Raw genomic sequence first — 27,814 nt, 5'->3', positions numbered from 1 at the left:
TTCCTCGTTCACAGGCAATGAGGAGGGAGGAAGTACCATTCAGCCCCGCTCTGCTCATTCCTAGAATGAGTTTTGGCCACACCATCTGACATAGCTCCTAGGAACCATCCAGTGACTTCTTCCACAATTCGCTGCTGTGGTAGAGGAGGCTTATCTTAGTGTGCAACAGCTGCAAGGCTTTTATGGCCATGCCCAAAGACCAAAAATAAGCACTCAGTCTGTGGGAGGCGGATGCCCCAAAGCTTTCACAGACATGCTTCAAGGTCCCCAAATTCTTCCCTGGACAAATTTTAGAGCAGAAGGAAGAGAGGAAAAGTTAGTGTCCTTACCTGGTTCTTGAAAGTGTTCTTCATTTGATAGAGTTCTAGACAAGATAAGTATTAATGCTTCTTTAAATTGGTCAAAATGCACCTAAAAATAAACAATTCAAAAGAAATTCAAAATAGTTTCCACAGCCTTAAGGAAGCAAATCCATCTACAAGGTTCCAGAACCATTTGTTAGCATCTGACAGCCTTGAAGTGAGTCATATAACCTGTTTTTGTTCCCTTTTTTCTTCATTTCTCTAAAGCACTAAAGGGAAAATAGGCTGATCGTTTTACACGCCAGTGTCACCAACACTAATATCAATATTTATTCAACCCTGAGGGGGAAAACTACACAGCAAAACCCTCTTTATAAACTCAGAAAAAGATAGGTTTTGAATTCTTAGCTCCTTTAATTTTTCTAAACAAGACCGGAAGAGAAAGATGTTAGGTTAGGTACTAGAAAAAACTTTCCAAGTAAATGATCCTCTGTAACAATGTCCCAAAGATGCTTTCATCTCTTAAGATATTCTAGAAGAGGGGAAACTACCTTTCGAAGATGACTTGAAATACAGTCTTGCTTGAGGCAGGAATATGTTATATATTTATCTCCCAAGGCCCCTGTAATTCTATAAACCAATAGAAATCAATAGCACACACAAAGAATAAAAGAACCTTGGGAAGCATTCTCCCAAATTCTTAAAAATACAATTACCTTGACTGAAGTAGGAAAGAACCTGAGTTTCATTTAAGTGAATACTCAGAATTGGGATATTACTTTGGTTAAAGGGATAAAATATTTTTCTTTATGGTCAAGTACATTCTTCTAGAACTTAAATTTACATGATCTCACCATGCGGCAGAAGGGAGAGATGGTATTTCTTCTCATCATAATTATAGTTTAATAACGTGGTGCCTATTTATACAGAACCCTGTATGTAAATACAAAGTTGGTAAATTTATAACTTGTGCTGCTATGGGTCTCTTTAGACATCATTACAAAACGTTGCCTAGGAGATTAAATACAGTGACAGATAAAAACCACTTCTGAATTAAATGTGGAAAAGCAGCAAACCTTGTTAGTTATCTAAACAACGAAGGAAACCAATCATATGTCTTATTCATGCAAATCAGTGCAAAGGAGAGGAATCCACTGAGATTCATATGTCATAAAATAGCATATGCTTGCAATTTACCACTCTCTCCCAAAGAATATGTGATTTCTCTACCATATTCATTTTGATTACTTGAAATTGCTTTCTAAAATCATATTCCTTTAGATCACACAGACTAAAAGTCAGCATATTTGTGCAGCCAGAGCAGAAGTCTGTTCAGGAAGGGAGGGCATCTGCTAAAGAGCCTGGGTGGTACAATCAATGAAGGACTAAAAGATTACAGAATTATAAACTGTGCTAATTAGGTTTCATAGCTGACGAATCACGGAAAAGCCTGGGGGAGGAAGGAGAACTAGGTTCCGCCAGAGTCAGGGATGGGCTTCAGGCACCGTGGCATCCAGCTTCAGTTACCGGGGGCAAGGCCATCTTCCCAACCAGCCGGTCCACAAACAGCAGCACCTACCCAAGCCTCTCCCACTCAGGGGCATCTCCCACCCTGGCATCTACTATTTCCTACCAGAATCAGGCTTTCCTCTTAGGGTGGGCAGGAGAAGGGTGAGGAGTGAAAGCTCTAAGCTGGCGCAGCTGGGTGTAGGTCCTGACTCTGGCTCAACCACTGTGAATTGGCTCAATTACCAAACCTCTCCAAGTTTTAGTTTGTTCCACTTGAAAAATGGGTTATCTAACAACTCATCTTGATGATTCACTCAACAGATATTTATTGGGCCGCTGCTATGGGCCAGGCCCTATCCTAGGCCCCGGTGATAGAGCTGCCATGGAGCACATAGTCTCAGGAACTGTCACAGGGAATCAGGCAGGTACTGCTAAGGGCACTGCATGAATTTTATGTTATTTATACTACCGCCTCCCTCACAGTGGCTTTAGGGAGATAAAATGAGAGTTATGTAAAGTGTCTAGAACTTCCTGGGACTTGCTAGGTAGTCAGCAAGTGGTAGTTAACACTACGAACAGGACTAGTAACGGGGGTGACTGTTCTCACCACTTTCACAGAGAAACAAGGCCATATTTCAAGCAAAGCAACTGGCCATGAGAGTGACCCAACCAGCCAAGTGGTAGGGCGGGGGTGACAGCAGGAGGCCCAGGAGCCTGCCTCCCCCCAGGACCTGTGCAGCTGGCCAGCATCAGAGAAATGGATCCGGTCTGCTGTGTTTAGGGACCCCAACTCCGAGATTCTCCTCTCCCTTAGGGTATCAGTGGACATGACCCGAATGAAACCAGAGTCCCTCACTGCCACAGTAATGAGTTGAATAGAAGGAGGCTCCTGTTTCAAAAGGGATGTGGTTGCCTTGAGACTTTCACATCCTTTATATCTGACTCTGTGGGTCTCCTCAACCTGTCAGTTTTGATAGAGGTCATTGGAAAGAGCCCTTCGGAATTTAGTCCTAACATAGTTCAACTCGGCGAGGATTAGCCATGCAGGTAACTCAGGGGTTTCTGTATCTCAAGTTTACTTCCCCAACCTCCAAACATGACAAAGACGTCAATAACCTGGAAGTTAATTCTAACCAACTTCTAAGACTTTATTATACCAGATTCAAGGGACACTTAGGCCTCATACAAACACACCCAATTCTGAGACAGTATGTACCTCACTGACATAGAGGTTGCTCCTCTCTCAGCCTCAGTCCTCTAGAGCATGGCAGACAATCGGGAAGCGAACAGGTGGTGTCCAAAGCTGAGGAAGGTGTCATAAGGCCCACTCACTCTTCTTGTAGAATATGCCCTGGAACCGACTCAGAAGCTATTTCTTCTTACTCTACATGATTTATTATCAGCTTCATTTTCCTGCTTCCCAACCCCCTACAGATTAGAAACAGCAACTAAAAGACAGGGACACTTCAAGGTAAGTACAAGAAGTAGCTACTGACATACTGGGATTGAGAGAAGACATTAACTATCCCCCCTCGAACAAAAGTAAAGTATAATTTTTTTATACTTAAAAAAAGTTTAAATTTTTTAAAAGACATACGCACTCAAAACCTAATAGGCTGGGGTCATTTAGTATTGAGGCAAGGATCTACATGCTGCTAGATCCTTGAGGATCTGAGGGTATTGTTCTTATAATACAGAAGAATAACTGACAGACCAAGCAGATTTTAAATGATCAAGAATAACCTCGTGATGTTTATTATACTATTTGGTAGGGTAAAATTTTAATAAAATTTTCTCAATCCCCAATGGTTAACCCCTTTTTAATTTTTTTAAAGTTTGCCACTAAATGGGGTAAGAGATCCAGTTATTAGAAAATTATATTAATGCGAGTTCTGGGAGCATTATTGTAGGCTCATTCTTTCCTGGACATTTGGCCAGTTGAATCTTACAACATCCATGAGAGACGGTCAAGGTCCCTCCTTTGAACTGAGGGGAGAGAGGCTCAGAGGAAGCCTGTGCCTTGCCCAAGGCCACCTGTCTTGAAGTGATAGAGTTACCGGGAGAACTGAGGCCTTCTGAATGGACTCATCAAAGTCCAGCCACCCTGCCTGCCCCAGGCCCTCTTCACTCCTGGTCTGACCTCTCAGGGAAATCCCTCTGCTGCTCCAGGTCAAATCCTCAACTTTACACAATGTCACCAGGTACAAAGTAGGACACTAGGGACTCAGAGGACACAAGAGCAAAAGAATACATAAGATTCTAGAGTGTGGGAGGGTGGAATGGGGAAGAAGAGAAGAAAGTTGATTAGTAACTATAATACAAGGCAGAACCTAGCAAATACTTTGAGAGAGACAGAAAAAGCTCGTAGGGGCCTCTGATAAATGAGCATGTCCTAGTAGGCCAGCAGGGAGGAAAAGAGGGACAGTTTTGTGACATTGGACTTCTCCAAGATGTTCACAGGCAGAGCTTAAAGGTTTCCAAATGGACTTAGGATGTATTAAATCAGCCACATTTTAGAAGGAAAAAAATCTATAAAAAACTAAACATGGGGGCTTCCCTGGTGGCGCAGTGGTTGAGAGTCTGCCTGCCGAAGCAGGGAACACGGGTTCGTGCCCCGGTCCGGGAAGATCCCACATGCCGCGGAGCGGCTGGGCCCATGAGCCATGGCCGCTGAGCCTGCACTTCCGGAGCCTGTGCTCCGCAACGGGAGAGGCCACAACAGTGAGAGGCCCGCGTACCGCAAAAAACAAACAAACAAACAAACAACAAAAAAACTAAACATGATTATTAACTCGGGTTCTTCACAATCCAGCAATGCCTATCTGGGTGACACCCTTCCTCCCCCACAAAAAGAATCTAAAAATCCAAAACAAAAAACCTGGCAAGCTGATCAAAAAACAACTGGAGCAGCTTGAAGTCTTAAACTGACCTTTATTTTCCTTCTTGTGAGGGCAGAGACACTGGACCCTCTGCTTTAAATAGCAGTAAATTCCACATCTTTCAAGAGAGTTGTCTAATAGAGGCAGGTGACTACTATTTTCCATCAATGCTCATGAATACAGATGGGGCAGAAAAGCCCCTGAGGGCACAACCCAGAACCGAAATGTGAATAAACGCCCTTATTGTGAAGAAATGCACGTCAGTGGGCTCACTCAGTTCAGTCCCTGTAATTTTTAAGTACCATTTTTTCTCTTCCAAGGGAGCTTTACTATTGTATTCTGTTAAAATTTAGAAATCTTCAGAAATATACAATGCGATTAAATCTCACATGGTTAACCAGCGAGAGCCATGTGTACCTCGATTGGTACCCCCTCATTTGAATAATAATTGCCACCATTCATTTTACAAGCATTCCTACACCTTGTATGCCTCAAAGGGCAGTTTGCAGCAATGGGAAAATTACATGACTGACTAAAAACACACATGACATTTAAACTAAATTAACAGGAAGACTAGTTAAATCTGGTATTTTTTGTTATGTGTCCCCACCGCTTAATAGAAATTTACCTCATCACTTTTCCTCCCCAAATTTCATAGGAATGCTTTTTGAGAAACACAATTTGCCTTTCTGAAAAAATAATTTAAGCACATGATAAGAAACAAATTCTACTTCAAACCACACACAAAAAACCCTGTAACAAAAAAACAAAAACAAAAACCCCGTAACAGGAAGTAGAATGAGGGACTTAACGTTGCATAAAATCATCTCGAGCAATCATGGAGATCAGATGCATACGGTTTCCCCATGTGTGCAGGCAGCACTTCAAACAGACCTGAGATGACAGGGCTCAAGCCAGCGTTCAACAAAGTGGGCTTATTAGACCAGACAAAGGCCCACGTAACTCTCATCACACTTAGGAGGTTTGCAGCTATTAATACACAGGGAAATCAAAGAAAGGACATTCAAAACATTAAGTGTTAGCTAAAATGGGTACAGAAATATGGACTCACCAGAAGGTCAATGTAGAGGAAAATAACTGACAGCATTATGCAAAGAGAAATGACACAGAAGAACAAAGAGACGTGGTTTCATAATGAAAGATAGAGTTACAAATGTTTTCTCCTAAATACAGCATTTAGGTTTTTGCAGCTTAGTAGTCATTTACTGCAGACAACGTGGAGAGAGGCAAAGGCCATTTTAAGAGGTGGGTTTGTAAAACCTAAAGCGACTGTGTGAAGTTGTACTCCAAGATGGACCCAAGGAGCCCTGCCTACAGATAGAAACAGATGCAAACCACCGCCACACAAGAGACTTGCTAGCAAATCCATTCCCTACTCTAATGAGCTTTCTCAGAAAAATCACTCCTGGGAAGTCACCATTTATCGAAAACCCACTCTCAGTGTGTAAGAGATGGAGGGGGGCAGTGTACAGGGAGACACAGGACACAGTAGTTAACTGTGTTCCTGGCTCCTAGATGGGCCTTTGATACACATGCTCTAAGTCAACCTCAGCCCAATCTTATAGGGAGGGTATTATTTTTCCCATTATAGAGATGAAGAAACTGAGGCTCAGAGTATTTAAGATAATGTACATACATGGCTAAAAAGTGGCAGGAGTCAGTACTTGAATCCAGGTCTGATTCAAAGACTGCTCCAATAGCATACGGCATCCATGTGGTGGGGGAGGGAGTCTGAGGATGGGGGTGGGTTGCAGGGGATGGAGAATGAGATCCATATTTGCATATGTGGAGTCTGAGGAGGCTGTGGAGACATGCATTCAAACTCAGGGACTGGGAAATCTGGGTTCCCATCCTGATGCTGCTTCAAATGAGTTGCCTGACCCCAGACAAGTCACCATCTTTTTCCAAGTTCTGGGTTCTAGGTTTCTCTGTCATACAGATGAACACTGAAGTTTAAAATCTGTGCTGGACACTGAAGAACCTTAAGTCCCCTCCATCCAAACAAGAAGCTACTCATAAAAGTATAAATGGAATACTGCAGAAATCTAATGAGCATTCCTGATCATACTTTCTCTGGTGGGAGTGACAGTCATTACTGAAATAAAGTAGGTAAAGAAGAACAGCCATTTAGCATTTGCTCATACCTCTTGTTGAGAGCAGAAGGCCTTCCCAACAGGCTGCTGGAAGGCCAGCCCTCCCCTTTGCCCTTGCTTTATGTCAAACTAAATACCTTGCGAGGTTCACAGTATACAACACCAAAGTCAATTTTGCAGTGAGGTTGACAAGAAAGTGTTAATAAAGAAAAGATGCAAGTCTTGCAGCCTCTTAATCAGAAGGTCTTTTTGTTTATAAATGTGAACTATAGACCCTTAGGAGTTCAAATCAACCCCACAGAGTCACAAGACCAAAATGGAATTAGAAAATATCCCTCACTGTTTCAGGTTAAACAGTAAGATAGATGGCAAAGGTTCAGACATTTAAGAGATGTAATGAGAAATGTTCCCACCTTTCCCTCCAACTCATTCAAAAAGCCCAGATCAATAATATGAAACAGGGACTTCCCTGGTGGCGCAGTGGCTGGGAGTCAGCCTGCCAATGCAGGGGACAAGGGTTTGGGCCCTGGTCCGGGAAGATCCCACATGTCACGGAGCGGCTGGGCCCGTGCGCCACAACTACTGAGCCTGCGCTCTCAGCCCAAGAGCCACAGCTGCTGAGCCCGCGTGCCGCGGCTGCTGAGGCCCGAGCGCCTGGAGCCTGTGCTCCATAACAGGAGAGGCCACTGTAATGAGAAGCCCACGCACCGCGACGAAGAGTGGCCCCCGCTCGCCGCAGCTGGAGAGAGCCCGCGTGCAGCAACGAAGACCCAACGCAGCCAAAAATAAAAATAAATTAATAAATTTATTTTAAAAAATGATAATAATAATATGAAACAGGAGCATGAACATGGGGTGGTTATAAATAGGCACAGTTTGATGATCAAGGGTAGTTTTGCACATAGAGAACAAGTACAAATAATCACCACCAGAAAGTACCGCTGTACTTCTGATTCACTTTTCAAACAGTTAAAATGTATATAAGTGAAAGAAATCTTAAAAAGCTGAATGAAGTGGAAACAAACCAGCAAATGGCCATATACAATTAATCATGATGTTTATAAAAGAACACAAGCCCTTGAAAATGAAAACTGCAAAAGCTGAGTGGAATTATATACTTGTACAGTTATCAAATTTTAATACAAAAAATTCCAAAGTGCCTTTGATGACCAAAGTCCACACACCTATGGGACTCTTTGGAAGCCAATGGTAAGTTCTGCTACCATGCGGCTTGTTCTGATTCTAAATAGTGTCAAGAACATGAAATATGTCAGCATCTAGATTCATATTAAAGAGTAGAGCAGGGAAGCTCAGGGGATGGGGGGGGCAGCTTTGTCTCAAAGTCAGTATATTCAATAAAGAAAGGAAAATGTATTTCTAAAGCTGGACCTAACTAAATAAAGGCTTCAACAAAATCAAGGTAAATTATCATCTTTAGTTTCTGCTTTTTTTTTTTTTTAGGTTCTGATTTCTAATAAAGGAAATAGAGAGGCATGTGGAAACACTTCCTTTAAAAGGCACAATACACAGGAAGCAACTACAATTGGAATTAATTGCTTGGATGGAAACTTGTTCAGTAAGTGAGCTAACATGGTTCCCTTTCTTTTTTTTTTTTTTTTTTTTGCGGTACGCAGGCCTCTCACTGTTGTGGCCTCTCCCATTGCGGAGCACAGGCTCTGGACGCGCAGGCTCAGTGGCCATGGCTCACGGGCCCAGCAGCTCCACAGCACGTGGGATCCTCCCGGACCAGGGCACGAACCCGTGTCCCCTGCATCAGCAGGCGGACTCTCAACCACTGCGCCACCAGGGAAGCCCGGTTCCCTTTCTTAAATGTTTGTAGTATTTACTCCCAGTACTATTCACCTGCCAGGAATGTTACCTGACCAGACTATAAGTTCCTCAGTGTTTCAAGGAACCCCTTGTCTTGGGGGGTCTGACCCACCTGACAGGTGCTTAACTGATGACAAAGATATGAATGGAGCTCTTTTGATAACCTAGTAGGAAACACCTACCAGCAATGTCCTCTTTCCTTTAAATCAGTGATCCACAATCTTTGGGCATTTCAAACATTTATAGGGTAACCACCATGCTCAGGGGGATATGGTTTCAAGTTATAAAGCAAGATCAGACAGATTAATTTGAGGGTAAATGGCCCATTAGTAAAATGCATGAAAATGGCAAGTCAATTTAAGTTACTTTCCTTGACAACCATCATAAGAAACATTAGGCTTTAAAAAAAAAAAAAGGACAAGAAGTTATGAAAGATGGATCTTAAGATAAAAAATAAACAGATAATATTCTTAGTTGAGGGAGAAAATGCTTTTTACCTTATTTCTTTTTCAACAAAAAAGATTAATTCAGCTTAACACCAAAGGAGGTAAAACTTAGATGTTTTCTTTTATTTAAAAATTATACTTGTTATGATATAAAAGACAAAATTAAAACCACAAGCATCCAGGAGGCTGATGGGTACTAATGTGCTCCAAAAGCCAATTTAATGGAAAACTTTAGTTTACAATAAACGTAAGTTGCACTCATACCATAAGACCATTAGAATGCTGACATACCGGACATACACAATACATATTTTTTGAATTAACGAATAGATGAATGTATTTAGGTTTGCCATGCTGTTATTTCTTCCTCCTTTTTTATTAAACCAAACTGCTAACTCTTACATATTTTTCTTATAAATACCATCTAAAGAGAAGAAAGATGGCTGGTATTAGAAACAGCTTACAATTTTATAATTTTACAACTTATGATTCCTCTTCAATATATCAAGATGGTAGAACTTAGATTTTTCTTTACAATTTAAAATTGTAGACCATACAGAGTATCTTAACAGCATATGGCCCAGTTTATGTGATCATCTGAGAATAATTCAGTTTCATAGAAAATGCAAATCTAACAGTAGTGCATTAATTCATGCCAACCCTGCTCTCAAGACAACCACCAGGGACCTCCCCCATGAAATCTATATGCATACGTCTATTTAACTTTTATCACTGGCTCACTAAGTAAATATCAGGCTATAGACCACTTAGGTATTCATTATTCGCAGGCGAAGAGCAAACGTAAAGGCAGGCTGGTAGTGTCAAGTCATTAACGAATCTATCGATAACTGGTCCCCCGTTTTCGTCTGCCAAAGGAGGGCAAAGATGTGTAGCATCTGGAGAGCAAGCTGTCGATCTGCTGCCAGGGAGCAATCTGTTTACAGCAGCGGGTTCCACATTTACACTGGCTCTCAAGGAAACCTGAAGTTGTATTATGTCTTCTCCGACTTTAATAGGTGTGAAAACAGATCCCCACTTTGATACTCTTCCTCAGATACCCAAAAGACTGAGATCCCCAAGGACGACAGTGAGAAACGCTACTCTGTTGGCTCCCCGAAGTCTCTGAGATTGAGGCAGAACTAGAAAACATTTGAGTGCCTTACATGATGAGAAGCAAGTAGTTTAATTCCTCAAAGCTCCCATCTCTATTGCTTTCAAAGCAAGATTTTTAGCATTTGTCTAGGGATCACGTGTATTCACAAGCAGCTAATGCCCCCAAAGTTACCAAAAATGGTTCTAATTTTACAAAACCTCACACTTTCTTTAAGTGTGAGCCCTGTTAAACGCCACCTCCACGGTGCCAGGCCCCCAAGAACATCATTCAACTTCAGGATGATTGCCACTCCCGTCCATCTCACGTCACAGAGAGCCAACACACTGCACTGTATCTGAGGCCACCTGCCCAAAGCTTCAGCTAAGAGACAGTGAAAATGAAATGAAGAAAAGGAAGTTTGGTCACTGGAATAAAGTTGAGTTTCACAGCTGCTTCCTCAATTTATACCACGTGATAAAAACGGACGTCTACAAAGTGTCAGCGATGGCAGCAACAGAGCTCAAAAAGTATGGCCCATTTTTCCTTCTCATCATGCAAAACACCAGCAGTAAGATTCAACTCAAAGCCATACAAATGATGCTCTCAATTTTAATTATGAGAACTGAAGACACTGCCAGGTCAAGACATCCTTCCCACTAACAGCAAGAGGGAAAAAAGGACCCCTTCTCACCTCTTACTCATCTGTGACTCGATCTACGGGGAGAACGTGACTATTTGTTTTCGTATGTAAAAGCTAGTATCAGTACACATGCACACCCCTGTTGGAAGCAAGTCGTGCTGGGTTTTAAGTAAAACTGCACTTACCCTCCTGTCTTATTTCCTGGGTGAAAGGTTTAATTAATACTTTACCCTAGGAACAATCCTCACGAGAAATAGCTTTATGGGGAGTGAAAGTCGTAACAGCAAGCTGCTCTTCCTGGCAATGGCAGTTTTCTTACTGTACTTTCCTTCACTTCATGGAAATCTCAGCCCCCTCTCTTGATAAGTGTGGAGTCCATAAAATGATCCACAAAGAATAAGGAAAGCACTGGAAAACATCCTCTTGTTACCTTTTTCTCTTTTCATCTGAGAGGCTCAGAGGACACCTTCATTCCAGAGCACAAATTAAAGCAGGCCCTCATCACAGGAGCAAACTGCGCTGCTAAGTCACACCCATTACTTTTTATTTTTTCCTTTTTCTTTTTTCTGTTTATCAGGTTAACAGCTAAGAGCACACACCTCCAGGATGTTAGAAACAAGTTGCAACACTTGTGGTTCGCCCCACCCCCAGCGCCCGGGCAGAAACCACACCCACTTCCCAACCCCCAACCTCCCACCCCCACACCGCGTCTTCCCAGGCCTTACCCTGCCCAGGAGGTTGTCCTGAAGCAGCGTCTCTTGCAGCACCGGGGCCACCTCTTCCAAGCTCAACATGTGGCAAAGGTCGGTGAGTTCCTCCTGTCCCAGGGACCCGGTGCCCGTCGTGTCAAAACTGTCAAACAGCTCCTTGAGTCGGGCCTCATGCTGGTCCTGCTCTGCCTCATCCATCCCATCGCCCACAGCGCTCACCTGTGCGGGACAGAGAGGGGGATGGGTGGTGGCAGCGCTGGAGTCCTGCCACCGCCCCTCCACTAGCCACTCCTACCCCTGCTAGCCCCTTGGGAAGAACACTCTGTGTGTCCCAGTCCCCTCATGCTGGTCCATCGGGACCTTGTGAGGGTCAGCAGGGTCAACTGCTGTACACCTCCCAGCAAGACCACAGGTCCCTCCAGAACCCGGTCCAGGCCAGGGGAGCTCCCACACGCACTCACACCAGGCGCACATCCACAGGGTCGGGTGCTGGTGGGGTAATGTTACCAGAATGAGGGAGTCCCATGGGCAGAAAGGTACCCTACTCTCCTGGCCGGCGCTCAGGCAGGCAGCCAGTCTGTCAAACTCAAGACAGAAAGCCGTCTTAAGAGACCTCTCAGGACTTAGAGAAGGTGAAAAGCCACTTCTGACATCCAGTCCTTCCAAATGAAGTGATCATTAGCCACAACAGACTGCAGGGCCAGAGCTCCCACGCAACTCAGCGGGCTCCAGAGGACCTGCCAGATGTTGCAACTTGCCAAGCCGTTTCCCTTCTCTTTCTTCAGCCTACTGCCCCCCACCGTAGTCAGACTGGAGGCCTGCAGCAAAGAGGCACTGCATGAATATGTCTGATACAAAACCACTCCCTGTTTACATAACATCAAACACTTCTTACATGAGTTCCTCAAAAAGCAACTCAATTAACTTCACTGGTGCAATTACATGAGGTGTGACAGGAAGAGTATTCCCTGAAGCTCGCTTCAGCCCCAGGGAGTTTTAGGTAATGCTTAGTTGCCTAGAGAAAGGGGAAAACACAACTGCAGCCTTTCAATGAGGTTCGAAGGAGCCACAGACCACATGTGAATCACACAGAATCTCAGGACCCTCCACTACCTAGACAGTCTCCCCTCTGTACTCCTGGTTAATAAATAGGTCTTCCATCTCTCTGATCCACCCTAACCCCAGACTTTCCATTTTTCCACATTTCGTGGGATTTGTGAAAACACAGAGTCATCAATATCTCTCAGAATCTTTTTTGCTAAAAATATATATCATAAAATTCTAGGTCCCTCAATACTTGAAGAATGAAATCTGGTTTTTTGCTTGCACAATAATTCACTTTTAATGTGTTGGGTTTTCCAACGGAAGCCTGAAACCTTCACATGTGAAGGTACCTTCACAATGATGCAATGGAAGCCAAACAGAACATATACCCTCGAGAGGGTGACCTCAGCCATCTCAAACAAGGCTCGCAGAACCAGCCCCTTGACTATAAAAAGCAGCACCTTTTTTAAAAAGTATTTTTCTTGCCAATATAATTTTTTATTGTGATAAAAAACACCTAACATGGAATCCACCCTATTAACAACAGTTTAAGTATGCAGTACCGTATTTGTTCACTACACACGCACTGCTGTACAGCAGATCCCTAGAACTTTCCCATCTTGCATGACTGAAACTCTATACCTGCTGCCCAGCAACTCCCATTTCCCCTCCCGTAGTCCCTGGCAACCAACATTCTACTTTTAAAAGCACACCTTTAACTAAACCAAGTCCTGGGTCAGAAAACTCTAACTTAGAGGTTATGTTATAGGGAAGATCATTACAGCATGGGAACCACACACGTTAAGATGCTGAACGCAGCCAGACCTGAAAATAAGCGAGCCTTCTGTAACACATCGGTGCTGCTCGAAGCTGGGTTGCTTTCTTTTCAGAGACAACTGTTCAAAACATGACAAGCTAAAACAGAGCCAACGACTATCCCAAGGGTTTCAGCAGAATGAGGTGAAGTCAGAATATGGATCCAAACAGCTGGGCCACTCATTAAAGCAAAGAGGTAATGTTCTGGTCCAGGCTCCTGGCCTCCCAGGTCTCTTCTCCTAATTATCAGTTTTTCTATTACGGTGCTGCTAGCTCTGGCTGCCTTCCCAGGGTTGGTCTATTGGGTTAACTAATCACCACGTAAATGTTTACAAAATAACCTGAGAGTGCTAAATAAACATCAAAGCATCAGAAATGAAAAGCCAAGGTGTTAAGCTAAGCCTCAAAAGTTAGGAATTTAGACAGGGCCAAGGCTTAGCTAATGAGATTCACTTAGCATCCACCCAGTTCATCATCACCTAAGATCTGCTGAGAATCCCCAAGATGCACTGGGATTTTCAGGGCTGCCACAGCTCTCAGACTCGCTGAGTTCTACAGTCCCCTGGGTTGGAATCTGACCAACGTCATAAAAGCAAGACTATTCTGCTTCTGCTTGACTTTACATTTAAAAAAAAACAAGAAAAAGAAAAACTCAAAAGTGAGAGAATTCTAACACTTCCCCTTTTAATAATTATTTTAAGGGGTGGGGATTTGTCCATCTAAACCAATGAAAGAGGACCATAAAGGTCACAATGGTAATGTGTATCTGTTAATCCCATCTTCCTAATTTATCTGCCCATTGGTAACTGTAACCATAAGTTTGTTTTCTATGTCTGTGAGTCTATTTCTGTTCTGTAAATAAGTTCATTTGTACTTCAATACAAAAAAAAAAAAGTCTCACAACGTACTGAGAAGTCCCAATCTTATCCACAGCTTTGAATCTGATACGCTATCATGCCCTGCTCTCTGGGAGGTCATTGGATTTCCACTAAATCAAACCTCTTTCATTTCACAGCAACTTTCCTTTGTTATCTCTTTATTTCATCTCCCTGCTTCTCAAGAACTGTGCTTAGTAAAACATTCTTTTGACTTAACAGGGAAAACGGCCCCACCGCTGGAGAACAAATGATCATATGGAAACATCCAAAAGATGTTACATATGGTGACAAGTTGTCAGTACTCTTCTAGCACAGAAGGCATTTTTACTGGCTGATTTTATTCCCCAAGCGTTCATCAGTAATTTCATGTGCAAGAATTATTTTTCTCCCCACTTGGCAGAAATTTCTTTAAGGGCAAGGTTCACAATTTCAATTTCTTTTATAGCTTCCCCCAAATGCATAGTACAGTCTGTTCTTCACACCAGGGACTCAGTAAAACATCATGGACTGACTTAGGATATGGAGATTCCTTACAAGGAAACTTACCCTGAACGAACGCTACAGAAATGAGCATATGAAGACTCTGAGACATCTACTTCTTCCACAAGCATACCTCTACTTTCCCCATCCAACCCCTTTTCAAAGGCATTTTCAGTCTTAGACATATCCAAGCATAAGTAGAAAGCGAGCACCCACTGCCAAACTGTACCACGTAGAGCCATCTGAAGTTTGATTCTATGATTTAGTGATTAAGCCAGTGGATTCAATTTTCAGCTGCATTTTTGTTGTTGTTATGGGATATGACTTTGGAGGAGAATCTGTATTAAAATACTTTCCCAAGTCCCCTTGTTTATAGAATGAAAATAATAATACCCATCTGGAAGGTTGTTCTCAGGGTTAAATATGGCAAGCAAGAGCGGCTAATCCCAGAGAAAGCTGATACAAGAGGGGAATTGAGAAAACAACTAAGAAAATACCTGCGATTTGCAAAGGAGGGGTAAACTGAAGAGGGGTAACTTACATACATCAACAGGTCATAGATCTGCCTTCCTAGAAGCAAAACAGGAGCTGTGGAACGCCATAACCCAGAAAGCAAGAATGGGCGAGGGACATATTATAAATATAAGCCATATCATATTACTAAATGGTAACAGTAGTAGGTAATGTTCAGTGCTTCCTCAATCTTCAAAGGCAGATTATTGATAAATTTAATGTCAAACTAAAGCAGAAAGGCTGAAATATAGTTGGAAGTTCAGAAGACACTTTTTTTTTTAAAAACTTCTGAGCGTTTACTCTAAGTCTGGCCTATGCTGAGTACTTAGCATAAATGATTTCATTTAATCCTCCTAATTCTTTAAAGTAGATCTCATATTCCCATTTAATATGTAGAAACTGGGGCTTGGCAAGGTTAAGCTACTTGTCCAATGATACAACGCTAATAATGGTCATGGACCCGCAATTTGAACTGTGGTCTGACTCTATACTATCTCTTAGTCCTACACATGCACACAGAACACGTGAATGGGACCACTGGAACGGTATCATTGACAAATCACTTATCTCCACTTTTATGTGTTAACCAGCTGAACGGTATAACAAGAACTAGAAGTGACCATGGAACACTTGGTGGCCATAAACTAAACTCCTCCAAAATGGAAGGAGGAGGGGTGGGGTTCCTTCCTCCCTATGTGCCTTGATTCATTTATTGACTAGTTATAGCCTATGAGACACTAAGGATACACAGAATAAGCATTCTCTTTTTTCTAAAGTAGCCTTGGGATTTAAAGGCAAAGAAGACAAGCACTTTGACATAAATATGGTTATGAAGAGTCCTGTGTCTTCGATAATGGGCACAGTCCAGAAACTGATAACTGTTAAAGTACTTCCCCCCACAAATACTTAAGCATGTCTAATCTGTGCAGTTCAATGCTTTCCAGAGTCAGAGCCTAGCTGACACTCGCCAGTGACAGGAATCTTCCTTAGAGATGAAGGAAGTTGGGTTTTGAATGATAAATCGTCCTTCAAATTGCCCAGGACAATTCCAGTTTTATAAAGCCTGCCACAAACCTGGGCCTCTCATCACCATCTACCTTCCCAGCCAAGTTGCCAGAAGCCTTCATGACTCCTTTGGAATAAAAGAAGGGCCAGTGTGGGCAAGATTTTGGAGTTCTAACAAGGGATGGTTAAATAAGAGGCAGATGCAAAGAGCCATTAATCATAACAATTACCACCCAACAACCGCCCATAATAAGAACTATTCAGAGTATTTTCCTTCCAAATAACTCAAAACAAGGCTGCCAGAATGAGCAGACCCTGACAGGGAAGTCCATCAGAGACTCGTGTCACTGCTCCCTTTGGCAGCCCTGGCTGATGAAATCACAGTGCCAACTGGGATCGGAAAAGAGCAAGGTGGAGGTGCTGCTGGGATAATGAAGTCCCCAACATAAGGTCCACATGAAGTGGATCCATGGACTTGTGAACTTTCCAGCATCCAAGGTATAGAAAGGAGCTTCTAAGAATGGCAGACCAGCCAAAGGGGACGTCTGCTCAGGCCCAAAGGGCGTGAAAAGGAGACAAAGTCTGGCAAGGAAAAACCAAATAATAAATGAACACAATGCCAGAGCCCTAGCCCAGGCCTTTTATTTCCCCTCCAGATGGTCTAGCAGCTGAACAGCTACAAGGAATGTCTGGATGCCACTCCTGGCTCAGCAGCTTTCCCTGGGTATCATAATAGATGCTTTCGGATCTGTGTCCAGACATAGCTGTTGAGGGTCCACAATCCAGGCAGTGACCACCAAGTGCATAATTTACTTTATAACTAAAGAGATGAACATGGACAAACTCTGCTTTGGCAAAGCTTTTCATTCACGCCTTTAGCTTTCACCATTTGGCAAGTCAGAGCCTCATAAGGCCAATGGTCAAAATAAAATGTTTCTTTTTTCTTCTCTTTTTTGCAGACACTTGAATTTGCTGCAAAGATTTCCAGGCTTACCATGTTGGACTAACTTCAGCACAAAGTGAAATAGTGACGAGAATAAATTCAAGTTTAGCAAAAGCTTAATAGAAAAAGCAATTGTCCCCATTTATGTGTTGATAATAGAATATTTCTGCCCAAAACTGCTGCCCATCAAACTGATTACTGCCAGATAGCCTCCTCTCTGCTCAGATAGCACCTCACTTCTAGCTGGATACTAAAAGCACAAGAGTATCAGCAAGAATAAAATCAGAGTGTAAAAATATAACACAAAAGCTTAAATGCCACCACACCGGAAAAAAATCGTATTACATTTGAAAGAAAATAACAACCTTTGCTAGCTACAGAAAAAATTAATTTAACTAAGGGTATCCCACTAGCATTTATTCTAAAACATAAATAAGCTTTAGTATATTACTATCCTGAATGACGTAGCAAACCCAAGCTTTTGTTAAACCTAATAGCAGGTGGATTACCCAATCAAGTCATTAACTCAGGATGGCTGGAGGAATGAAATCATTAGGTTAGCACATGGTAGATTCAATAACCTGTAATCAGCTACTAAGTAAAATTAGGGAAGCAGAAAACAGCTGCATTTTTGCTACTTTCTTAAAAGAGACAGCTTGTAACAACTTGCACTTCTTGAGCCATATTTACTCTAATTAATTTAGAATGCCTGCAGCTCTGACTACCTTTCCCTGGGGTATAAAAATGAAGCACTTCTCATATCTATAAACAGTATTTTCCCAACTTTGCTTTTTAAGAGAGGATTAGATCATAAATAGTTTGTCATTTTTGTACGTAAAAGCTTGAATAAATGGTTAATTGCTGATATAAATTGCAATAAAGTGTCCTGATTTCAAATAAAGTTGCTCACTTGCATATTCCCATAATCTTTTAAAAATTCTATTTTATTTGTGAATAGGATAAAAATATCTTTTTGCAAGCTTCAGTAAATCTCTCCACAAGACCCTGCCCAACAGATGTAAGTTCAATAGCCAGAATTCAAACCACATAATTTATTGGCTTACAAATGAATTGGCACCTATAAAAATAAACCTCCTGAAAAAGCTTTAGGCTGTTTGAATCCCTCTAAAATGATCTGGCTAAATGTGCCAACCCTTTATCAATGTAAGACTGATAAAATGTATTTTCATTATCAACATAAAATGGAAGCACCAAGATTGGTGAAATGGTAGTATACAAAGTCATTTGCAGTGACACTTAAAACAATTTATTTGAACAACATTTGACTTATGATAAGAACGTTGTCTGTTAAGATTGGCTGTTCAAAATTCACTGGAGCCCTATTCTCCCCCTCTGACAGTTAACATCTTTTGATATTAAGGGTCACCACATATCTAAAATGAAAAAAGAACAAGAAAAAAGACACCCATGCCATTCTGAGTAAGTGTCTATTAAGATGACTGATCCTTGACATTTTACTGCAAAGACCGTGCCTGCGATGGCTGCCTTTCCATTGCCCCCTGTAAAGCCTTTTTCTGCCTTGGCAATATCTTTGCTGATGTCCAACCCATTTGGAACATCCGTAAGTCCTACACTTTATCTATACTGCAGTTCAGAATGCTTTCCTCTAAGGAATCACCAGAGACCAGGTGAAAATAAACACATCTGCAAAGAAACTCCCCAGCAGTTTACTTCACCTCTCTAAGGACACTGACAACAGCTGAGGAGACCACAGCAAACTGTTTTATCAGCCAGCCTGTCATGTCACTGTTACACACAGTCTGGGAATTTCCACATCCCTCTTCAACTCCACAGCAAGACCTGCCAATATTTCAGGTCAGCTACCAATACGTTAGCCACTAGGGAAGACTCAGAATTAAGCTGACACAGAAAAAAATACATATCCTTGCAGATTGTCAATCCTCAGGAAACAAGTAAACATATATACATTTATGTTAATGTATTTAAGGGAGCGGGATCGAGAACCTTCCATGGTCTCAGAAGCTTAGCCCACGTGCCTCGGTTGACTTTATTAGGATTCTAATCCTAAAAAATGCTTCCACCTCAGTCACAAAAGACAACCATGCGATCCGTTTTGATTTCACAAATTCAGGAGTTAAGTTCTATGGCAAGCTCATCTCAGGAATTCCTCAACACCAGGAGGGGATCTGCCCCAGTCAAGTAAAGAAAGCAGAAGATCTCATAAGAGCCAAGTTGTCTAGAAACAAGGTGCATGGTAGGACAATCTTTCCAGCTCCATTTTACTTGCACCAACTTAGCCCCGGTTTGTCAGGGCTGAGGCTGGGAAATCGCCTCTTCCTATCTCTATCTCTTTCAGCTTCACAGAAAGAGCTTTCAGCAGTAAACTGTTTCCATCAGCTTTGTCCTTTTGTCAGAGACCGGTTTGGTAGCTGCAGAAGCCCAGCCCCTGGAACCCTGGAAGCTTCTGCCGCGACACTCCACACTTCCATTCCGTGGGTCTGGCGGTCAAGGGTTTCAGGCAATAGCCGAGCGTCATTTTGTTCCTTTCTTAGTAGTCGCACTGGGGAAAGTCCTTCTCTGTGCCTTGATCCCTGACACCTTCTACAATGGGTCCAAACAGCTCTCCGCTACTCAGACAGCCCACACTAACACCTCGGGTTTCCCCAGGCAGGTTTCTCTCCAGTTTCCCAGTCACAGGGGTGCCTGGGCGGCACAAGGCAACAGAACAACCACCCTTTCTGCTCCCCCCACCCCACCCCGGGACTCAAGTCCTCTCCTGGACCAGCACACAGTAGCCGCCTTCAGCTGGCAGCGCGGGCGGGGACAACGCGGGTGGCGGAGGTGCCCAGACCCGGGTGCGCTGCAAAGCCGGGAGGCGACGTGCGGCTGGTGCGCGGGCGCGCCGCCCAGGTCCCCGGCAACGCGTGATGCAGATGCGCCCCCGACCCGCCCGCCCATCGCCACCCCCGGAAAACCCAGACACCCCATTGTGTCCCCGGGCAGCAGCTCTCTCGGCCCCCACCGTCCTCGCTTACCTTCTGTCGGCCTCTCCGTTGCGCCCGAACAGCCGGCCGCCTGCCTCCAGTGCTCTGCAAAGCGGGGGAGGACGCTTTGTTAGGGCTCCAGAAGCGGGACAATACTTCGCAGTCGGCGCCGGGGTTCAGGGCGGGCGTCCTTCAAAAGGACGCGAATGGGGACCCGCGCGAGCGTCATTTCCATTTGTAAGGGGCCAGCGCTCACAAAAGCGCGGCTTGCCGCTGAGGGAGGAGCGCTGGGCGCCGCCCGGGCCCTCGCGGGGTCCGTTCCCCCCACTCCACCCCTTCCACGGGGACTGCGCCTCTGGTGGCCGGAGCACGGAGGAGTCCGGTCCCGGCTTGGCTGTGACCCTGGGGCGCTTGCCTCGGAGATTTGAACTTGGAAGCTCCGGTGCTTGCCGGGGCGTATATGGAGGAGGTCAGCAGAGGTCGACCCCCTTCCGTATAGCTTCTCCTTCCTTCCAAAGGCACCTGCACAAATCCCTCTGTGCCTAGGACACCCGGCCTGCAACGTCTCCGGGTCGGGGAAGAGTCCCCGCCTCCAGCCCGTGGGACCGAAGGTGGGGATCCAGGTGCCTCTATTTCCCCCAGGCGGCCTTGGATTTCTCAGCCCTCGAGCGCCCATTGGCGGTCATTAGAAGAGGGGTCCAGGAGGCTGAAAAGCTCCAGACTTGACTCTGAACCCTATGGAGCGAGTGCGTCCCTCCTACCAGGTCTAGACTGACTTCCGCACCTGCCCACCATGTCTTCTTAGGCTCCCACCCCCATCCAGGCTTCTGTGGGTGCATCCAACCCTCCGTCACTAGCCACGCGGGACGGATACTCCTTGGAGTCGGTACCGCTCAGGCCAATGATTACTCGGTGTTTACCGCCTCCTCCCCCCCACCCCTACTCCATGGGCTCCCCCAGAGTCTCCGCTTCTCACTCCCCCATCTCTACATTTCTACACAAGTCTGGTTATTTCCGCAGGAAACTGGAGAATGCTCCCTTGCTACTGAAAGAACAAGGGATAGACGGGAAGGAAACTAGCATTTATTGAGAATCCAGTGTGCTGGAAACTTGACAGGAATAATCTTACCTAATCCTCACACCACCTTTGGGAGGCAGACTTTATTATATTCATTTTGCAAATTAGGGCCTTAGAGAAGTTAAGGAGCTTCCTCAGGACCACACAGCTAGTTGGCAGAGCTGGGATTCAAAACCAGATGACAAAAAAAAAAAAAACCCAAACAAACAACAAAAAAAAACCAGATGACATATGTGACAAAACTGCATAGAACAAAATATACAAAAATGAGTGAGCATAAAACTGGTGTCATTTGAATAAAGCCCTAGGATTGTATTGACATCAATTTCCTGGTTGTGATAGTGTACTACAATTATGCAAAATGTTATCATCGGGAAAAATTGGGTAAAAGGTCTATAAGGGATCTCTCTGTATTATTTCTTATAACAGTGTGAATCTACAGTTAAAGTTTTGGGGGGGTTGTTTGCTTTTTTTTTTTAAGCAAATCAGTCTTATTTTATTTATTTTTTAAATAAATTTATTTATTTTTGGCTGTGTCGGGTCTTGATTGCTGCTGTGCACGGGCTTTCTCTAATTGTGGCGAGCGGGGGCTACTCTTCGTTGTGATGCGTGCGCTTCTCATTGTGGTGGCTTCTCGTTGTGGAGCACGGGCTCCAGGTATGCGGGCTTCAGTAGTTGCAGCACGCAGGCTCAGTAGTTGTGGCTCACGGGCTCTAGAGCACAGGCTCAGTAGTTGTGGCGCACAGGCTTAGTTGCTCCACGGCATGTGGGATCTTCCCAGACCAGGCCTGGAACCCGTGTCCCCTGCATTAGCAGGTGGATTCTCAACCACTGTGCCACCAGGGAAGCCCCAAGCAGGTCAGTCTTCTTTTAGAACCCAAATTCTATTCCTTCAACACAATGCACCTGGAGAATAAGAAAAAGGAGAGATTCATGCTCCTCTCTCCCGCTTTTTAACAATCTTGTGCAAGCATGCACACACACACTCATGTACTTTATGCGTGGTTGTTCAGTCTAGTAATAATTACACAACACACATACACACTCTTTGTTATGGGAATAGCTAACCTGTTACCAGAATCCTTACATAGGTGTCATCTTATAAATAAGAGAATATGTTCATTGGGGACTAAAACAGTCAACAGTCTTAGAAGGTAAGAATGAAGAGGTTTTTGGTTTTATTTTCAGAATGAAATGCCATTTGCAGCAGCATGGATGGACCTAGAGATTATCATACTAAGTGAAGTAAGTCAGAAAGAGAAAGACAAATACCATATGGTATCAGTTATATGTAGAATCTAAAATACAACACAAACGAACATATATGTGAAACGGAAACAGGCTCACAGACATAGAGAACAGACGTGTGGTTGCCAAGGGGGAGGGGAGTAAGGAAGGGAAGGATTGGGAGTTTGGGATTAGTGGGTGCAAACTAGTGTATATAGGATGGATAAATAACAAGATCCTACTGTATAGCACAGGGAACTATATTCAATATGCTGCGATAAACCATAATGGAAAAGAATATGAAAAAGAATATATATATTTAGATTTATATATGTTATAGATTTTTTTCTTGTTTCAGCTAGTCTCTGCCATGGGAACCTCATCCTACAAGTTGTCTCTCCAAGCATCCCTTTTAAACCTGCAAGAATCCTTAAGGATGAGACTGTCATTAGTTTCAAGCAGTGATTCTTGGGGGCCAGGAGATGTTCCCTATAGAGAAAGATCAGAATTGGTGGGGATTGTGTAATTTCAAAAACACAAGATACTCTTTCATGAGGGGAGTTAATGGGGTGGAGTTAATGCTGGAAATTACATATAACTTCCAGCTTCCCTACAAAGGAGGGGAAAGTGTGCAGCATGGCTACTTCACAGTGTAGCTTTGCACGAACAATCCTGCTAACTCAGATAATTTGACACAATGTGCCTGCAATTTAGGTTACACAGGGTGAAAGGTTTGTCTTAGTCCAGACTGAGCTACTGGAAGAAAGCAGGAATTTACCTTAGAAGCTATCAATTGAGCTTTTCTCTGTTAAACAAAAAATAAAGATAACAGCAGAAATAGTAGCCAAGCTCCAATACTACATTATATGCAATATAAGAAAAAAATGAAAAGAAATGTAAATACCCAGAGTTAATACCCTTTATAAGCCACATTTCTTATCTGTTGCAGTTTATCTGCCTCTGATATCAGCTCTCACTTAAAAAAAAGCCTTGTTCAGGGACCCAGTATCCTTAAGGTGTTTATAGCCAAAATTTTTAAATGGCTTTCTGCTACATTTTTCAGTACTGGACTGGCTTTCTTCGATTGGTAAAAAGCTGTAAAAAGTTAACAAATCATCATCATCATCATCATCCAGGGAAAAGAAAGTTATTCTTTGTTTCCCTGGTAGCACAGTGGTTAAGAATCCGCCTGCCAATGCAGGGGACACGGGTTCGATCCCTGGTCCGGGAAGATCCCACATGCTGCGGAGCAACTAAGCCTGTGTTCCACAACTACTGAGCCCGCGAACCACGACTACTGAAGCCCGTGCGCCTAGAGCCCGTGCTCCCCAACAAGAGAAGCCACCACAATGAGATGCCCGCACACCACAATGAAGAGTAGCCCCTGCTCACCGCACCTAGAGAAAGTCCACGCACAGCAACGAAGACGCAGCGCAGCCAAAAATAAATAAATAAACTTATTTTTTTTTAAGGGTTGGGGGTGAGGACAGAGAGGGAAATTCAGGCTTCGTGAATTTCCTGGGACCTGCAGAGTTATCTTTTTCTGGTTAAAGAAAGGCTAGGCCTCTAACCAAACTCAGTGTACTCTCCCTCAAAGTCATAGCTGGGTATACATTATTTCTTAATCACAGAATAGTCAAAAAAAAATCTTCTATCACTATGTAGTAGCTCCCAGCTCCTTCTACACTTCTTTAATAAGTGTCTTTCTTATTTCTCTGGTGATTTGAACTAATCAGAACGGTGTTCATGTGAGCTGTAGAGCTATAGCTGGGAGGACCAAGTAGATAAAGCAGATTATCGGGAATAATCCAATGCAGGGACTGTCTGGGTGAAAAGGACATTATACTCTCCCCAAGGTCCTAAGGAAAGGGTGAAAGGAGGAAGGGGGAAATCTGGGTTCCAGACATGCAAATCAAAGACTAGGAGTTTCAGTGACAAAATATTTATGGTAAGAACCCAAGAAGATGCCAGCAGGAAATGAGAAAAACACAGAAGAGGGATGGGAAAGAGACAGAAAGCAAACAGGTTTACACTTTTGCCCTGAAGGACCTCTATTAGGAATTAGGATTCTCCATCTTCCCTCATGCAATATACGAATGAAGAAGAAACAGGGATTCAGCACTTTTTTTTTTTAACATAAGCATTAAACACCTACTCTGTGCCCATTACTATCCTGGGAGTCATGAGATGTTCAAAAGAAACATCAACCTGGGTCCTTGCCCTTGAGGAATGTGTTACTCTCCTTTGGGGAGGCAAAACTATGCACACATGAGAGAGTGGGGGAACACTGTGAGGTGGCATTGGATTCCAGTCAGGTCCTCCAGTTGGGAGACACACACATATATAGCATGACAGAGAAGAGAGGTGTGATTTCCTGAAAACATGGCTTTTATCAAGTCATTCAGCCCATTGCCTTTCATATCAGGTCCTAGATCTCCTTCCTGACATTCAAGACCCTACTTGATCCATGCAGATATATGTATCCTCACTGTCTGCAGACAACCTACCCTCCTTCCACTGTGCTCATAACTGCCTCTGCAGCTTCCCTCTGCTGCTCTTTCTGCCCAGATTATCAGTCTGAAGGTATATCCGATGCCCTGTCTCTGTCCACTGTTCTTTATTTGACCCAGCAGTTATTGCACAGCAGGAAGTGGTTTTTGAACATGAGCCTTTTGGAGCTCATGGACTGAGCTATGAGGTGCTTTCCAAATACTTGGCCCTTACATGGAGAAGAGATGTCACATGTGTGTGCATGGCAGCACAGGGAGGCTGCTCTTCACTTTTGGAAATACCTTTTTTCATGTGTCTGGAATCTGGAAATGTTCTATTGTTCTAAAAACTTAGAACTGCCTAAAGACTGACACTTATAGCTTACTTCAAAGCAGAAGAAAATAAAATTCTAGTTTAAGAAGCACTGGTATTCCTTCACCTCACACTTTCTTAAACATTTAGCCAACATGACATAAAATCTTTACCTTTAAAAAAAAAAAGGGGCTTCCCTGGTGGCGCAGTGGTTGAGAGTCTGCCTGCCGATGCAGGGGACACGGGTTTGTGCCCCAGTCAGGGAAGATCCCACATGACACGGAGCGGCTGGGCCCATGAGCCATGGCCGCTGAGCCTGCGCGTCTGGAGTCTGTGCTCCGCAACGGGAGAGGCCACAACAGTGAGAGGCCCGCATACCACAAAAAAAAAAGAGAAAGACTTTTGAGTGGAAAATGACGTAACATTTTTTCCCCAAGCAAGACTACTTTAAGTTTTCTAGAACTTGATGCACATGTAAAATAGGAACCCAGAAACATATTTTAAAATAGTCCTATAAATAAATAAACAGCTCTGTCTGAAAGAAATATAAAGTGAGCTACATGTACAATTCAAAAATTTCTAGTAGTCACATTTTTAAAAGTAAAAGCAAACAAGTAAAATGTTTATATTTTATTTAACTCAATATACCCCAAATATTATCATTTCAACATGTAATCAATATAAAAATTATTAATGATATGATTTACATGAGTAGTTGTACTAAGTCTGAAATCGTGTATGTATTTTGTAGCTCATCTCCCCTCAGACTAGCTGCCTATGGCTGCTGGCTCGTGTTTCAGGGAGTGTAATGTTAGAACAAGAAGAGGGTTGTTACTTCATCCCACCCAATTCCTTGTTGTGACAACGAGCCTGGGTTCAGGAGGGTTTGGTGCTTTGTTCAAGATCACATATCAGTCCCCTGGGCTGGGCTCATCTACACTCGCACTCGCCTCCCATGCAGGTTCATGGGTGATGCAAACAGCCTTCTTGGAATGAAACACAGAGTTTTTAAGTATTCTTAAAAGCCACCACCCTCTAAAACCTTTGGACCCCCCAAAAGTATTTAAAAAAATAAAATTTCAGGAGAAAATAGCCCAGTGTACCCTATTTTAATACTTAGACATGACAACCCTGCAGGCCATTTGTTACTACCTGTCTCACAGCCTACCTGTTTTCTGCTCAGCTGTATCTGCACCTGCAGGGGACCCAGAGAGCGAGGGCTGGAGGCCCAGAGGGCAGTCACTGCTGTGCGTGCCTGTCCTCTAAGGATGAGTGGGAGGGGCGTTGCTCCATCCTCTATCCTCTGTCCCGCCCACATCAGCTGCTGCTGGCATCCTAAGGAGCCCTGTTGTTTTCCATGATTAATCTCAAAGGCCTTGAAATAACTGGGTGACCTTTTGTCTTCCACTCTGCACATTTTGCAGTGCTTTATATTCGGAACCAAGCCAAAGGTGAATGCAGGGGAAATGACCATTTCAAAAACAGAAAATGAAACCAATAAGAAGACAGCATCGTTTCCAATAATGAGGACATTTGGGGGTAAACTGAATAATGAGGGCATCTTTGCATCTGGATTGATGAGAAAGCAATTAGATCCTTCATTACCAAAAGTGACATAAATCTTTGATTTGCATTTTATTTTCAATTTGAACAGAATGGGCATGGTTCTCTAAGGATATAATCTAGACCTCTTTGCGCCAAAATACTGAGGTCAAAGTGATGATAAATCTTATGGCAGTGAGCTCTGTAAGTCATATTTCAATCTGCAAAAAAAAAAAAAAAAAAGCCATCTTGGAGATGAGGTTTGGGGGCTATGCCGAGATGCCCAGATGCCATGCTCAGACTTTAACAGAAAAAGCATTTTGTCTGATTTTTTTATTATTGAGGTCTCTTCCCCAACATCATGCAGCCTATTTCTGGATCCCCTGGAGTACAAATAAGATAAAAGGGGAAGGAGGGAAATCAGCAGAGAGAAAAATGAGTGCCTATTTCTGTGAATCTGGTCACAAAGCAACGTCAAGAATGGGCCAAACGTGTGTGTGTGTGTGTGTGTGTGAAAATAGGTAGGTGTGCTTGTTTGTCCTTCCAGATGCCCCCTCTACCCTTCTCTACTGCTCAATTCCCTAAGAGGCCACCAAAATGTATTGCGTTAAGGGACTCCTTTGCACCTGGCATCCCGTTAGGTTCGGCTGACAGGGTCACTGGCAAAAGATTGGAAGGTGGAAAGAGCATGAGGTTGGGGCATTTATTCAGCCAGCTGCCCCCTATAGGGTCTCTGCAGGCCGGCTGCTTCCCTTAAGATCACAGCTTCTGTGGCACAGCCTTTGCTACATGACTCTCAGTCATCAGTTCCGCCACTCAGGCCTGGGCTTGGTGATGGCACCCCCTGTTATCAGCTCCCAGGCAGGCACTATCCTTGTTTCTTTGCACCCGACCTACCCTTTTGTAAGTAGTCCCTTTATTAACTATTCTCCAAATACCTAATTTGAGCTTATCCACTATTTCCTTCTGAGACCTTGATTGATAAAGGAGGTATGCA

The 27,814-nt window shown here is 43.5% G+C and overlaps 1 protein-coding gene across 16 annotated transcripts in view; it reads right to left on the bottom strand.

Moving 5' to 3' along the window:
• Positions 1-20,408, bottom strand: part of NIN (ninein) — a 104,832-nt gene extending 84,424 nt beyond the window's left edge. For 8 of the 16 annotated variants that reach the window (XR_003006341.1, XM_024768643.1, XM_024768852.1 and 5 more), the window contains exons 1-3: positions 20,220-20,407; positions 11,539-11,742; positions 330-411 (exon numbers count right to left, since the gene is read on the bottom strand). Coding sequence is in view for 15 of the 16 variants with exons in the window: in XM_024768643.1 (XP_024624411.1) it covers positions 330-411; positions 11,539-11,721 (265 nt within the window). In the remaining variant the exon portion in view is untranslated. Of the gene's footprint in view, positions 1-329; positions 412-11,538; positions 11,743-12,030; positions 12,676-20,219 lie in introns of those variants that run through there. The other 8 variants (XM_024768908.1, XM_024769100.1, XM_024768969.1 and 5 more) reach the window with 5 other exon arrangements.
• Between the last annotated feature and the right edge of the window lie 7,406 nt (positions 20,409-27,814).

The sequence above is a fragment of the Neophocaena asiaeorientalis genome, unplaced genomic scaffold (genome assembly GCF_003031525.2).
Source record: "Neophocaena asiaeorientalis asiaeorientalis breed wild unplaced genomic scaffold, Neophocaena_asiaeorientalis_V1.1 scaffold233, whole genome shotgun sequence".
Taxonomy (NCBI): domain Eukaryota; kingdom Metazoa; phylum Chordata; class Mammalia; order Artiodactyla; family Phocoenidae; genus Neophocaena; species Neophocaena asiaeorientalis.
Note: the sequence above shows the minus strand (reverse complement) of the source record. Positions and strands in the feature narration are given on the sequence as shown.